General features: G+C 34.0%; 1 protein-coding gene across 1 annotated transcript in view; it reads right to left on the minus strand.

Moving 5' to 3' along the window:
* Nucleotides 1–15714, minus strand: part of LOC104462318 (protein fantom-like) — a gene marked incomplete at its 3' end in the record, with an annotated part of 97888 nt that overhangs the window by 71772 nt on the left and 10402 nt on the right. Inside the window, exons 6-9 of the mRNA XM_010074220.1 lie at nt 10558–10663; nt 8323–8469; nt 7117–7190; nt 3011–3150 (exon numbers count right to left, since the gene is read on the minus strand). Coding sequence (XP_010072522.1) covers nt 3011–3150; nt 7117–7190; nt 8323–8469; nt 10558–10663 — 467 coding nt within the window. The remainder of the gene's footprint in view (nt 1–3010; nt 3151–7116; nt 7191–8322; nt 8470–10557; nt 10664–15714) is intronic.

Below are 15714 nucleotides of genomic sequence, written 5' to 3' on the forward strand. Positions count from 1 at the left end.
CCATGGAACAAAACTGGAACTGTATTTTATTTTAGTAGTTTTATGGACAGAAGAACAACATTTAGGGAGAAAAATACTATTTTTTACTCAAATTTCACATGTCAGCTTTTACTGACACAGAATAAATATTTGTCCATTAAGACAACTGTAAAAACTTCAGTTAGTAAATAGTGTACTCTGTAAAACAGTACTGGAGCTATGAACAACAAATGCAGCAAGACATGAGATTACATTAATAAAAAATTCCAATTATTTAGACATAAATATTACCAAGTAAAGACATACACTGTATGAATTTGTGAGATAACTGACACTGATCCTTGCTATAGTAATTGTTTCAGCTTAGATTTTGTATCAGTTTATCTCAGCCTTTTGAGACTTGCATAAAACAACACTGTCAGGAAGATAAAATGAACATGAACCAAAGAGCTATTGTAACTCATGGCTGAGGATCTGGGAGATACCAAAATGAAAAGAAACACAAGAATAAATGACTATGGGAATATGGCAGGGGGAAGTGTGATATAGCATCTGCAAATATATATTCTAAAAATATACATATTTAACAAAAAAGGCAAACAGTCACAATGTGAAATAAGTTATTCTGTTCTCTGTCTCTATGTATTTAAGTATTGCAAAACACATTATGAAGTTATGGACAGAAAAACTACCAAAAAATTCAGATCTAAATTGGCAATCCCAAGCACAAATACAGGCAGCAACAAGAATGGACTGAGAGCAGCCTTGAGGAAAAGGACTTGGGGGTGTTGAAAGATAAGAAGCTTAACACGAGCCGGAAGTGTGCACTTGCAGCCCAGAAGGCCACCCGTGTCCTGGGCTCCATCAAAAGAAGCATGAACAGCAGGTCAAGGGAGGTGATTCCCCACCTCTGCTCTGCTCCCGTGAGACCCCACCTGCAGTGCTGTGTCCTCAGCACAGGAAGGACATGGACCTGTTGGAGAGGGTGCAGAGGAGGCCACGAAGATGGTCAGAGGGCTGGAGCACCTCCCATACGAGGACAGGCTGAGAGAGTTGGGGTTGTTCAGCCTGGAGAAGAGAAGGCTCCACGGAGACCTTTGAGCAGCTTCCAGTGCTGAAAGGGGGCTACAGGAGAGATGGGGAGGTACTCTTGATGAGGGAGAGTAGTGATAGGATGAGGGCGAATGGTTTCAAGCTGAAAAAGAGTAGATTTAGATTAGATATTAGGAAGAAATTATTCACTATGAGGGTGGTGAGGCAGTGGCCCAGGTTGCCCAGAGAAGCTGTGGATGCCCCATCCCTGGAGGGGTTCAAGGCCAGGCTGGATGAGGCTTTGAGCAACCTGGGCTAGTGGGAGGTGTCCCTGCCCATGGCAGGGGGGTTGGAACTAGATCATCTTTAAGGTCCCTTCCAACCCAAACCATTCTGTGATTCTATGAAATTACATGATTACTCTAAAAGAGTGAAGAGGACATGGAAAAAGGCAAGATTATGTTAGTCTCCTGTAGCATTAAGAATTTTCAAGACTTCATTTATTTTAACATCTTTCTTAGTCCTGGAAAAGAAGGTTTGAAAAAAGACTCATATGCCAATCTACAAAGGCTAGTAGACAAGACACTATTTCTACACTAGTTCCAGGCAGTAGGTTAAGACAAATAGTACTTCAGTTTTTCAGCTGAACTTAAAAAAGGGATGTGCAGCAAAGGCAGATACTCTGAAGAATGTGATTAAAAAACCTTATACTACCTAAGTTTTGTAATTAAATTCTAGATACATAGGCCTTGAAGGGTATTACAATATATGTACAAGCTGCAGCAAGTTCAATTCAATAGAAATTGAGAGTGTAGTAACCTGGTGATCCAGTTTAAGAGTACAACAAGCTTTTAAGCGCCAGTCTGGGGAAGGGGTGGTAAAGACTTGCCACTTAAACGTAATACCCATTGGAAGGATGGAAGATGGAAGGTGTTGCCTGATTTTCTACATTCAACTTAACCAAATAATAACATGGCCTATAACATGTTCATGTTCTTAATATCACTTTAAATTTTACATTGCATAATCAAACTGTCATTAACAACTGTAACTGTCAATATGTCATAAATTCATATTATTGTAGCTTAAGGCATCTTATTTATTTTAGTATCACCTAAGGCCTATTTTGCAAACACTTGCTGTTGTCAAATAAAATTATAAGATATTTAATCTGGTATTTGAAGTCAGTAGAGCTACTCAGAATCTTAATTGTATGCACATGTTGAACTCCAGCCACAACCACAAGTTGCCCTACTTCATTCCATTAGATTGCTCACAGAAATACACCTTTTAAAAAACACATTTGAAGAATCAACTCTAAAAATATTTAGTTTACTTCCTGCCTGTGCTCTTTTGTCTTGTTTTGTAAACTTTATGCTGCCACAGTATATCACAGTATCGAGATAGAAAAGATTGCAAGGTCTTAAAGATTCACTAAGAAGTTGTCCTACAGCATGGGAAAAACACATATGAAATAATCTGTTCATCAGCTTATAAGAAAACTGTATATTGTATATGTACATAGATGCAAATAAAACGATTGTATACTAAAACTACTAAAAAATTCTGAATTAACAAAGTTGAAAGACAATAAACCATCTTGAAAGGCCTGTATAGGCTTCATGTAACTTCGTATGGTACATAAAATCAAAATACTGGTTTATAAGTTGAGAGGGACTGTCAGATGGTCCTCTTTTCCATAAGAATTTTCAGTCTAGAGGAGAGCAGAAATACAGAATAAAGAGTAAATATTAACCCAATAGATGAAGAACAAAGGCAGCTGGAGTTACATGATCCTCATTCAGCACATAACCTTTATTGGGTCAATTTTTGTACTTCAGAGCTAGCTATAACAACTTCAGTGTACTGTTCAAATGTACTCTTAAAAGGCGGCTCTGAAATAATCAATAGAAACTACACTTTTCTGGGCCATATACCTGAACTCCAACAAAAGAGAATCTCACATCATGAGAAAATGATAGTTATTTCAGAAATGTACCTCTTTCTGCTTTGAGCTTGTCAATGATTTCATTTTTCTTTGCGAAAGTAGATTTGGTATCAGTCTGTAAGTTATCAATTTGCTCTTTCAGTTGCTTTACCTTTAACAGCCAATCCTTCTGACGGGTCATACTGAAGACACTGCAATAAAACATGTGGCATGTGAAAAACTTTTAGAAATCAGCTTCAACAGAAAATAATAAAGCAAAAAGCTTTTAGTGGCACAGAGACCACTGTCATCATGTCTTAGGAATTAAGTAAACATATGCTGGTCTGCTGCTATTGAAACCAAGGCGCCTTTCTCAGGCTGCGGTTTAAAAACATGAAAGAGCTTGTGGGATGAGCAAAGGAACTGGCCTTAATTTAGAGCTCCAAAGTCAGAAAAGTTGGCAGCATGCAACATTTGTGGGACTAGAAAAGGAATTCAGATGCATATCCAAGAGTAATCCACAATTCTAAACCTCAACAACTGACAACTGACAAAACCATTCTTTCCGCATACAAAACCTCTTAATGTAGAGAACTGGGATCACCCACCCAATTTCTTTTAAATCTGTGAAACATGCAGAGCCTAAAGTCAGTTGCCCCTTCAAAGAAATGTTGACCACAAAGTGACAACAGTTTTCTCATACTGTAAAACAACAATTCTGATACTGATTAAGAAGCACATATAAAGTAATCTTTCTCCTGCTTTAAGAAATAAGAAACAGAGGTGGGCAAACACATTAGAATAACTATTTTGCCTGTAACACATTATTTACTTGTAAACTACCAAGGATTGAATGGACACAGAATCAGAACTGCTGAAACCACAGTAAAATGCGTAACTCAGATTGAAACAAAATTAAGTATGTTATATAATTCACAGTATAACTCTCAGTAGGCAAAAAGACAAAGACAATGTCCTTTCATGTAATTTAGACAGTTAGTACTATTGTCTTCATATTATTATTATTATTAAATATTTGCATTCTTATTGATAATGGAAAAATGTCCTTCATCTTAACCAATTATAAATCAGTTTAGTCACTTTTTTATTTTGTGAAAAATCAGAAATCGTAGGGCTTTTCTAAACAAGAGTCCATTCCTGAACTCTTCACTTTGGTGAAGCTCACCAGTTAAAAAAGTTATTTTTAACATAAAAAGCTAATTTTTATATTAAAAATCTGCTGATATCCATCGGTTTATCAATCTGTCTCTCCCAGAGATCTATGCAACAAAAGCCTCAACCAAAAAACATGGAGGAAGAGAAAGAAATATCACACAAGTGACAGGCCACGGAGCTTCAGAGACTACATGCTGACTGAAGACTACTGCCTGTTTTGATGGCTATGACTACATAAAGTGTTTCTGAGTACATATAAGTGCATTTATATCTAATATATTTGAAGAATGACCCTAAGATTAAAAAAAAAAAAAACACAGCATGATTTGTAGCGTCTAAAGTATATGGCAAGAGTTCGGATTCTTGATTTGTGACCTTAATAAAAGCAGTTCTATCTCTCTGTATTTTGTCTTTTTCTTATACTGTATCTATCTCACCTGTTTACACAGTTCTCTGGGCATACAGCATCTTATAGGGTGACAGTGTCTTTTATAGCATGCATGAACTTAAGCAATGCTTCCAAGTCCTACAGTAATATATGCTTCAATCTGCTATAATTTTGAAGATAATATGCAGTGAATATAATGCTTGAAACCCACAATCATTTCCATCGTACTCCACAGGTACAGAAGACACAGTGTGTTCTATAACTGCCTAGTTTTACCACTCTTCAAAGTTCAATTGGCTCCTGTACGGAAATAATAAATCTTAGCAAGAAAATATATCAAATACCCTCAATTTTCACATTTCTGAAAATGTTTTTAAGTTTTAATGACCATGGTATCTAGTTATATGTACAGTTGTTATCTTTAGGTACAACTACTTCACATAAGGCTGTAGCTACACATTATTTCAGTTTTTCAAATGACTACTCTGGCAGAAAAATCATTAACTGTTACTATGACAGTAATTCAGAATTTAGATGTTTAAATAAAGAACAATTTAGAAGACAGGTTTTATCCAAGCCTATATAATGCTAAATTTTATGTCAGTTTGAATTGAGTCCACTTCTGTTGCTTTCTTCCTTTGAATTTTAAGATTACTTTTACTTGAATTCATGTGGAATTTCTTTCACATTTACTGTATTTCGTTGGAGCCATCTGGGTAACTACAAATGGTCAACCACATCTGGCACCATTTCCTTTGGAGGGAACTTAAGCATTCGTAGATTTGCATTACAAGGTCATATGAAAACAATTCCTCCAAACCTTTTACCCAAATGAATTGTTTTCTTGGATACTGACTAAATAGTAAGAGTCTACTGACAAATTCATACTTGTTCTTTGTGAACTTTTCAGACCTATTTCTGCAGTCCCAGCTTTGGCAAAAATTCCCGTCAACTTCAAATCAATTTCCAAAAAAATAACATTAGCAAAGAATGGGTTTACACTTCTTTTCCTCCCTTAAAACAAGAAAGGAATATTTATTAACTGTCTGGCACCAGTGAACACTGGCCTATCCACTGCTAGAAACAGGTAAGCTGTGGTAAGGTTACATTGTTCAAATGGGCAACAGAAGAAGTTGGCCATTAACCAGTAGTTATAATAAAATGATTCATTTCTTTTACTAATTTCTTGTTTCCTATATACCAACATGGAATGATGGAACATGAATCAAAGTTTAAATGGGAGTATATAAAAAAACAGTTCATTTTAGGGAAAAGTCATATTGTTGATTACTGGGTTACGAGAGAGCCATATTTAAATTAAACATTTTTTTAAGTTCTCCTGCTATGGTTTAATTAGAACAGAAAATTTAAAGCCGAAATTGTAAGTTGATTTGTTAGTAAGAGTTATTTGTCTGCATAATAATGGAATAGAAAAAAAATCATAATCAAAAATATTTATAACACGATCCAACTCTGGAGGAACCTACGATGAACTTAAGCAACAACTGACCAACTGCCCCTATACAAAATTCTAAATATTGTGATCATACAAGTGTTAAATGTTTTAAGCTATTTGAACTCACAGTTTTGTACCACTATAATTTCACTATAAAAAGTACAAAAAATATAATAAATATTGTACAAGTACTATAAACAACATTTGATATCACTCACATTGTGTTTACTAACTGGTATTTTTTTTTGACAGACATCACACGGACAAACCAAACTTTAAGAAGATAAATAGTTTTGATACGAAAAAATACTTCAAGCATTTTACCTATTTTCCAAAGCAATTATTAGCTCTGGGAAATTTTCTAATCCTCTTCAGTGTAAAAGACCAGATGGTTTCACAATAAATGAAAAGTTCATTTGAAGGTCACTTTTTCCCTTAATAGGCTTGTGTGAATTGACTATAATTACTTCTTTTCTGTACCAGAGAATTTCTGAATCATATCTCACAAGGTATTTTCATTTTCATTGTAAGCACTGCTGATACAATTTATACAGCTTATTATGTACAGGAACCTTTGTAAAAACTTACATAAGCCTATACAAAAACTTCAAGGAGAACCAGTACAAGTGAAATGTTAGCTATTACCAAAACAAACAAACCACCTTTCAAAAATAAACATTGGAGAAGCTGTCAAATATCAGACTTTATGTAGGTCCACTAAGAAGTGCTGGAGGAACTTGTACAAAAAGTTCAAACACTACTTTTTCCCAAATAAAATAAAATAAAATAAATCGAAAGGAACATATTATTCTTGCAACAATGACCCTAAAAAAATTATTAGAAATAAGAACTTTTTGCATTGATGTTCAAAATACAGTGACTTCTACTTATTTTTCATTAGACTTTATAAAAGAAGTAATCTACCATTTCAAGACTATTAGAACAAGTACGGAAGCTACTCTGTTTCAACAGAACCGATGAAATACTGAAAGAACACCATAAAAGTTTCCATATACACTTACTGATATGATGAACTATACTATGAATATATTTACATGTGTGCACAAGCACACAATATGCATATGTACATTCAAGCACATGAAGACCTATTAAACAGGATAGGAATCAAGTTTTTTATATACAGAAACCATAACTTACATGTTATACAGCCTGTCATAACTTTCCCTCAAGAGTTCATTCTCTTTTCCTAGAACCTTTATTCTTTCCTGTAACTAAAATGAAGAAGGCAGTTTCAGGCAATGCACAGCACAAAAGGAAATTACAATGAATGTGTAAAGACAATTAATTTTTGTAATATTTGTAGGCATTGTCAGGTTTTTATTTGTTCTTTTTATATATCAGTTTCTTACAAGCTTCAAAACAACAACTTTTTTCACCACATGGATTTAAATTTGGCCCAGACAGTCTTTTTCATGTTGTTTATATGAAGCTGAGACTAATGTCGCAGTTGAACAACAGTGTCTAATCACAATCTGCCTTATGAAAAAAAAATCTATAGTATTAAATTGTTTTGGTGAGTATTAGTATTATCTAGTTAATGGCTCCTGTAAATATTTTTTTACGGACCTTAACCAAACAATAAGTCCTTGCTTTCAAAACACTCACTAAAGCAGTTTTAAAGATATAAGATGCTTTAACCTATGTGCATTACAATAGTTTAATGGTTTGGAGCAAATATCTATGAGGTAATCATGGTAAACTTGGTTCATGTAGAATACATTCAAAACAGGTAAATTAGGTGGTAAAACTAAAGGTGCTACAAAATTAAAGAAAAAGCAAAAGTGTGTAGACTCTTATTCCTCATATATTGAGGAGAATGAGGAATAAAAAACACTTGATTTTTAGCCCTGTATCTGGGTGACTGTTAGGGATGATACTTGTCTCTGAGAAGCACTAGACAAAGAAATAGAAGTGACTGATTTGAACTGCTGAGTAAGATGTAATACCACACTACACCATAATTAAATCAGGTTGAAATAATACTAAAAAACTAACAATACATGATCAATAAATCAAGTACCTTGATTTTTTCTGGTTTACCAACCACTTGTTTAGTATCAGAACTGATATGAAATCCTATACTTTAACCTGAAATATTGTGCAAACACTGGTGCAGTGATTATGGGGGGACCAGGTATGGTCCATGATTCTATGAAATGCAAGCAAAAGCCACTGGATTTTCCTTTTAATGGGACAAAAGTATATCTATTACCAGGTCAGTCTTCTAAACTTGTTTGAAAGGTCTGTTCCCATCTCTGCAATTAAAAGGTATCCTATCATTAACTTATCCCTTATCTATGTGTACTGCTTAAGGCAGATTCTAGCTCTTGAAAACAATCTCACCTCCTCTGGCCTTTGGTTTGAAACAGTCACTGATTGCAATTTTTTTTCAAGATTGAGGCACTTTAACTGCTCCTCTTTAAGCTTTAGATTCAGTTCATCATTTTCTGCTGCTAAAACAGCATGGTTCATCCTCAAGTTCCTGTGGTTCTATGAAAAGGAAGGAAGCAAAATACAGAAAAAAAATGAAATAAATCACACTTAGTAGAGTGTTACAACACTCTACATATTCAACCAGTGGTCTCTCATGCCAGTATTTAGTACATATTCTCAAAGTGGACGATAGGAGACACTCTTGAACTAAGTAACTGAAAGCAACTTTCATTATGCACGGCCAGGAGAAGGTGGCATTCTTGCTTTCATGAACATTAAACCCACAGTTCAGTCATGATGAAAACGACCAAGAAATACATCTGTTAAGCAATTAAAAGATTTTGCTGTGGTTACAGTGGTTAGACATGCTGACCAAAAACACTGCAGTAGCAAGCAAAAAACGAATGTTGACCACAGTTATGTTAATCACAGACCTTGCCACAGCTCTGTTAACCCTTAATCGTAAATACATAATTGTTTCATAATCCCAATGCACTCAGGTCTATTTCCCTGCCAGCAGTTAATTTAACAAAGGACTTATGATTTCCTTTACATTTTGATTTATTTCAATATATTATATTAAGGCCCATTTAACCAATTTTAATATTAAATGGAGAATGCTGATAGTACCTCTATTACCGGAATATTAGTTAATATTATACTGCCTACGTTCCACAATGCCTTAATAAGACTCATTCATTAAGATTTTCAATGTAAATCACATTCATATGAACTGAAACAAAACAGCCCAAAAAGCTAATCTCCTGTTTAATAAAATGATAATAGGAAAATTTATGTCAAATACATGTATGGGTATAGATAATGTTTAGTGACTGTAAACAGAAAAAAGTTAGTTTAATGTTTTCCATATAATACTCCTATAAAGTAGTTAAATGGAGAAGATGAATGTGAATCCTGTACAAATTGTTTAGGTTCACATGCAGTATGAATAACCTAGAAACAAACAAAAATCCTACAGAAAACCCAATCATCGACCTGATCTTCAGCCTCTCTTATCTAATTTCTTCACAAAAAAGAATCATGGAGAATAAATAATATTATTAGTATTATTTCAGAGAGATAGTGAAGTATATTACTCATCAATTAAGTCTTTTTTCAGTGTTCCTCTTGCTCTGTCCTACATCTGTGAACTGTGTTTCAATAACTTCAAAAAATGACACCTTAAAAATAATTCTGATACACTCTTAATTTCTCTCAAAATTTATTTCCTTTCTCCTCAATATCAGAATCCTAACCCTTCCAACTGTTCAAGTGAATACATCTTTTCTTCCCCATCTCTCAGCTTCAATTTTTTTCTCCAAAGTTCTTTTCCATTTTAATAACTTTTTTCTTGAAGCAAAGCAAAGCAAAACATAGAAGCAGAAAAACACACGAAAGAAGAAATGAAACAAAAATCTAATGGCACAAATGTTATTTATCATGCTAAAATAACACAAAGCAGGCAGAAGTAAGAGTTTAGAGGGCTATCTAGTACTTCCACCTCATAAGGCTAGTGTACTTTATAAAGCTCTATTGCATGTAGGATTCCTACTCACAGGAACTCTCCCATTTCTAAGCTATTATTATACTACCACTGTCTGTATACACATGCAGTTCTACAAATACATATGGGAAGAAGCAGAAAAATGCTGTAAAACTAAAACCTACATAGAATCTACCATACAGTTGCTTGTTCTGGTGATATTGTCATAAAATACTCTTTTTATAAAGAAAATCTATTACTTAACAGTAGCCCTCTAAAATAATTCCCATGAGCTTATGAAGACAAGTCCAGTCCTAAGGTCAGAAGTCTAAACAGCCACATCTCCCCAACTTTATTTAAGTCAAAACCCTCTTTTTAAATGATCAGGGATCGATTTAGATAGCCAGACAACTCCTTTCTCCACAACCCATCTGGGATGGCTTTGCAAACAAAATCTTTAAGACTCAATAGACTCTTCTGAAAAAATGACAATTTTAAGACCAAAAAACCCTACACATTTGGAGTAGCTTAGGCGCAACATATTACGTGGTTCATTTTCACTTACTCAGTATTGATTCAGAATCAAGAATTGTGTATATTTTCCATTTACGCATGCTTATGTGACAAGAATAAAGGAATGTTGCTGACTAAATGGCAATTACCTCTTGAAGTTGGCGAAATTTGTCTTCCATTTCTGAAAGAGCATTGCTTTTCTCAAGCAGCTGTTTACGGATCTTGATCATTTTCACATTGTCCCGAATGTTTAGCCTTCAAAATTTTATTAAAAAGAAATACATCATGAGCTTAAAGATACAAAATGAATGATCTTATTATTTCTGCCTTGAGAAGTTGAAATCCTTTGCAAATCAGCTTTCTACAACCCACTTGTGAAAAGATTTAGTGTGTAATACCCAAATTAATTTCTTCTTCTATAATCCACATTACAGAATTTAGGTAAATAAACAGTATACTACATGATGACATACCAGCTTCAATCAATACAGATGTACCTTTGTTTATCTTCTCAAATTATATATGACAGGAAGAGAAAACAATCCTATACCTAAAGGGATTAGTTATTTTCCAGTCACTTCTTTTCCACCCCTAAAACGTACCAAATACTACTAAGAAAAAGGGACTTAGCAATTTATACTGTAACACCTTCAGGCTGACATTCAAACAAGCTGTAGGTGTGTCTTAACCACATAAAACCCACTTAATATCCATGCAGATGCTCTATATTGTTACAATTCCAAGATTAATTTGAGAATGTACTGTTTAATAGAAAGGATGTTTAAAATAATTAACAATTTAAATAAATATTTACTTCTGATGTTTTCCCTTACTTAAAACAGTGAAACTAAACCACATTATTTTCACAGCTTCTTCAAATACAGCAAGAGAAACCAATTTTGATTTGTATTAATATAAAATATGATAAAATCAGAATAAATCTTTAGCATTTGAAAAGGCAATTTATCTTCCAATAGTTATCAATTTATTGACATATTGGAGGAGTCATCATAATGCCATGCTGGAGCAAGAAAATGGACTACAAAGCTTACACATCTGTAAACCAGCTGAGTACGTGAAATACTTTCCTTTTATTCTGTAAAATATCAAAGCCTATTGTGTTTTGGCATTGCCCAGTTAATTGTCCTTGCACAGAAGATAAACACACTCACAAACCTGAAATCTTCTGCAAGAACAACCCTAACACAATGCTAAAACTATCATGTGTCTAAAACATGTTATCGACATAAATTAAAGTTGTGGTGAGTACAGACAGCAGCACTGTCTCATGCTCGCTATTTAAAAGCTAATGTAGTGGCACGTTTTTATTAATCTTGTTCCACACATCAAACAAAAGGCTCTGATGCCTTCAAAGGCTTTTTCCTTTTCCTTTTTTTCCCCCTTCTTTTTTAAGCAGGGGGCTTTTTATTTTCTTTTTAAGTAGAAAAAGGAGCAGATGATAGTGAAATTTATGATGTACAGATGTAAACCCCATGGCTCCTGACAATCAACATTAACTATTTTTTCAACAGAGAGTGAAACAGCATTTGATTTAAAGAGGTCTGGGGTACTGATATTATGAAGTAAATTATTCAAATTCTGAAGTGAAAAATTACTTTTTATTGGGATCATTTCCACTCTTACAATTTTAAGAGTATTTATCTCATGAAGTTTCTAGCTAGAGAAAGCACGTGCCATTAATTCCTTATTAGCGCATTACATCAATCACAATTTCAGTTCTCATTACAAGCTAGAGCAACAAAATTATTTCTCTACAGTACTTCTACAATATTTTATTTATTTATTTAAATAAAATATGTCTAAGAAATGTCCAGTGCATTTTGGTACATGACAAGGAGCTTGGTGTTAAAAAACAAAATAATTTCAGATTTTGTGGGCAAGGCAAAGTTAATTGAGGAAGATTCTGTTGCATTCATTTTTTTATAACACAAAACAGTAGAATAGAATAGAAATCTCTTATCTAAACAGCTTCTCCCTCCCAGTTATGTGATGTATTCTGCTCCCAGAACATCTGCCCAGGAATTCTGATATAAGTTAAAAATAGGGGTTATATACAGATTTGATAGAAAAGTCAATACTACCTTTACTTAGATAATATTTTGCTCAAAGAATAACAAAATAATGTATAAGAATAAAGCTGTACTAAGATAGCTCATTCAATATTTTCTCTATTGTCAAGCCCCCAAAATTCTGCCACAGAACCTGAAGACGTGCAGGTAGACCTGGAACACAAGTTAGAAAAAGAAAAGGAACTAATATCCCTTTTGAGGCAGTAATCTGAATTAACAGGTATACTGATTTAGCTTCTGATTTAGCCACAGGTGCAGAAATAAAGAACATGAACTCTATTCTCCCACTCTAAACCCCATCTTAAAGCTGGATAAAAAAGTCTGAAATTGGAAATGAAGTTAGGAGAAAGTGACTCTAAAAAACTAAGAATTATGTTTGCGGTTAATGTCTGAAGTACACCAAAAAGATGATCTCTTTTCCAGACTTCTTATCATTTGGATTAAAAACATATAGAGTGGGGTCCCAACAACAGGCTGGGGACCAGCTGTGTGGGAATGGGGGACTGATGGCAACCTACTCCAGAAGGAAACTATTAAAGAAAGGATCTTGACCTGCGCTGTACAAATTTGTGCCAGTAAAATCAAGATGGCTAAGCTAATAAAATTGAGGTCTAATTAAACCACATCCCTTGCATCTTGTCTTTACTTCCATATGAGCAGGACATGGATACAATACTGAGGCTACTCTTAGAGAGTCCTGACTATTGTCTCAATACACGTGGCTCACAAACCTTCCCCATTCATATTCAGAATAAGAACAACAAGCAAGTAAAAAAATATCACCACCATACTTCTCAAGATCCCTTACCCTCTGTCTGGCAAAATAAACAAAATGTTTCCAGGCTAATAGTTCTCAATCACAAATGCATCAGTGGCCAAAATATAGACATAGACTCCCAAGCAGAAAAGTAAAGAATAGAACATCAAGGTGCACTACTCATTTCACAATGCTTGGGAACTAAGGGGATTATATATTGATACACATTATGTTCTTTCCTCTTATTCCTTATAGGAAGTAAAATATAAGGGGGGAAAAAAAACCCTCAACAATGTTTACCTTCTAGTAGAACTTTTATGTTGTAATTGATAGTATATTTGCAATAAGCAAAACATTAACATTGCATCAACAGCTCTAGTATCTAAGTTATTAAGATTATTTAAATACTAATATTAAATTCTTTATTTGTTTGCCTGTCTAAAGAGCTATCTACAAATAAAAAAAGTAATTTTAATCTAGGTCTGCAATGCTATAATGCAAACACAGAAGTCATGAGTATATCAGATGATACTCCTGTTGCAACATCCACACATTTAATAAGTCTGATTCCAAAGTCATGTTGCAGCAAAAAATGCCAAAGGAATTAAAACCTGACTGTCAAACAAGCTTTCTCATTTAAAAACAAACAAACAAAAAACCCCCAAACAACGAAACACAAAAAAAGCCCACAAGAGCGCAAAAACCAAGAACTTGTTTCACAAATGCATTTTCGGGTGGCTTTAAAAATGTTTTTGGAAAGTACAATGAGCAGTTAAGTTATTTGAAGCTAGCTGCTTGCAAAATGTGATTGTTTAGACAATGTTTTAGCTTGCACACTGTGTATCATAGACATCAAACTATGGGGTTATTATAGTTTTGGCCATCTTTAAATTGTAGTCAAGCTAAATGCAGTTAAATTCTGTACTTAAGAAAATGTGTTTAGTCCAATAACCCACAGGCCAAGTTTCTCCCTTAAGTTAGAATTAAATCAGAATTATATATTCCTGAAACAATACCCAAACAATCTCTAATGAAACACTGAAAAAGACACTGATTGCCACCATGTAAAAATAATCATCTCGAGCAGTACACTGCATAGGAACTCAGCTCTGTTATGTATCTCTTGTGTGTTGTTATACAGAAACTGTTGGGAAGCTGCAAAGCTTTAAAATAGATCTGGATTTCTTGTGGGTATAGGACTCAGGATAACTAGTATCTCCCTCCCTTGCCACTAGTGAATCAATGATTATTAACTGCAGCTGCTTCACTACTTGGAAACTACAGTCATATTTCAATAACAAGAATTTGTTAATCATGTAGCAGAATAAATGTTTTCCTAAAGGTTGAAAGTAACCTAATTTTGTTAACATCAGGCTGAGATCAAATGGTACTGCAGCATGAAGATTGGTGGAATTTATGTCCTTTTGGCACCATGCAGTTCCTAAATAATTTCAAAAGATTAACTGCTTTGGGTAGTAATATAACTAGATGACAGTCAAGTGCGTTCTTACAAAACACAAGAAAAAGCTGCCAATTGTTCCAAAATTCAAAGACATAAGCTACAAAGAGAAAATAAGATGACCTTATCAGTCACCCCAATTTCCAATTCTTCTTCCAATATTCCACTATTGACAGTCTCTTATCTTCTGGTGCAAAGATTAAAAATAAGGATTACATAGAACCTACAAAACTATTTGTGTAACAAAACAACTAATACAGAATGTTCTAGACAGCAGTTACAAGACTTCCAAGAAAGCAAGCTAATGAAAATCTAAAGATAATATATCTAGGTACTCATGGTTACAGTTGAACCTGGAGAGAATACTATCCCTCTAAGTTCTGGCTCTGGTTCCTTCAGCATAAAAAAAAACAACTTGAAAAACATGCAGAATAACAACCTTTCATAAAGTATTCTAGTGGCAATATTATTGAACTCACACTATTCTGGATATGCACTAGTGGACATCTTTCAATTTCTTTCCCAGTGTATTCAGCCAAATACGGTAACTCTTAAATACTTAAAAGTATATTTTATCTGGTTTCAAACAAAAAATAGACTGTAAAGGAAATCATTCCAGAACTTCAAACATGAATTCACAGATTTTAACTTAGGTCAAGTATCATGGTTTGCATACAAGTAACCTGATAAACATAAATAAATAAGGATCTGCACTTCTTTTTTTTAGCCTGCCTGACTTTATTTAAGGATGTTTTAACTGAATTTGAGGTGTACCTTTACTTTAAAACTGCCTAAAAATTTCACAGAAACATGGTAGCTGACATCAGATTTAGAGGTTACGTTCAGTTTCTGACTGCTGTAGTTAAAGAACAGTGTTTATCTATGGAAAAATGAAGCACAGTTCTTTGAGATTTGTATCAGATTATTTTAAAATAATTAAAAAAAAATTTATATTTTCCAAATTCACTGTAGGCACAGACTGAGAAATTATTTATGAAAA

This window comes from Pterocles gutturalis, unplaced genomic scaffold (genome assembly GCF_000699245.1).
Source record: "Pterocles gutturalis isolate BGI_N339 unplaced genomic scaffold, ASM69924v1 scaffold11327, whole genome shotgun sequence".
In the NCBI taxonomy this organism is placed as follows: Eukaryota; Metazoa; Chordata; class Aves; order Pterocliformes; family Pteroclidae; genus Pterocles; species Pterocles gutturalis.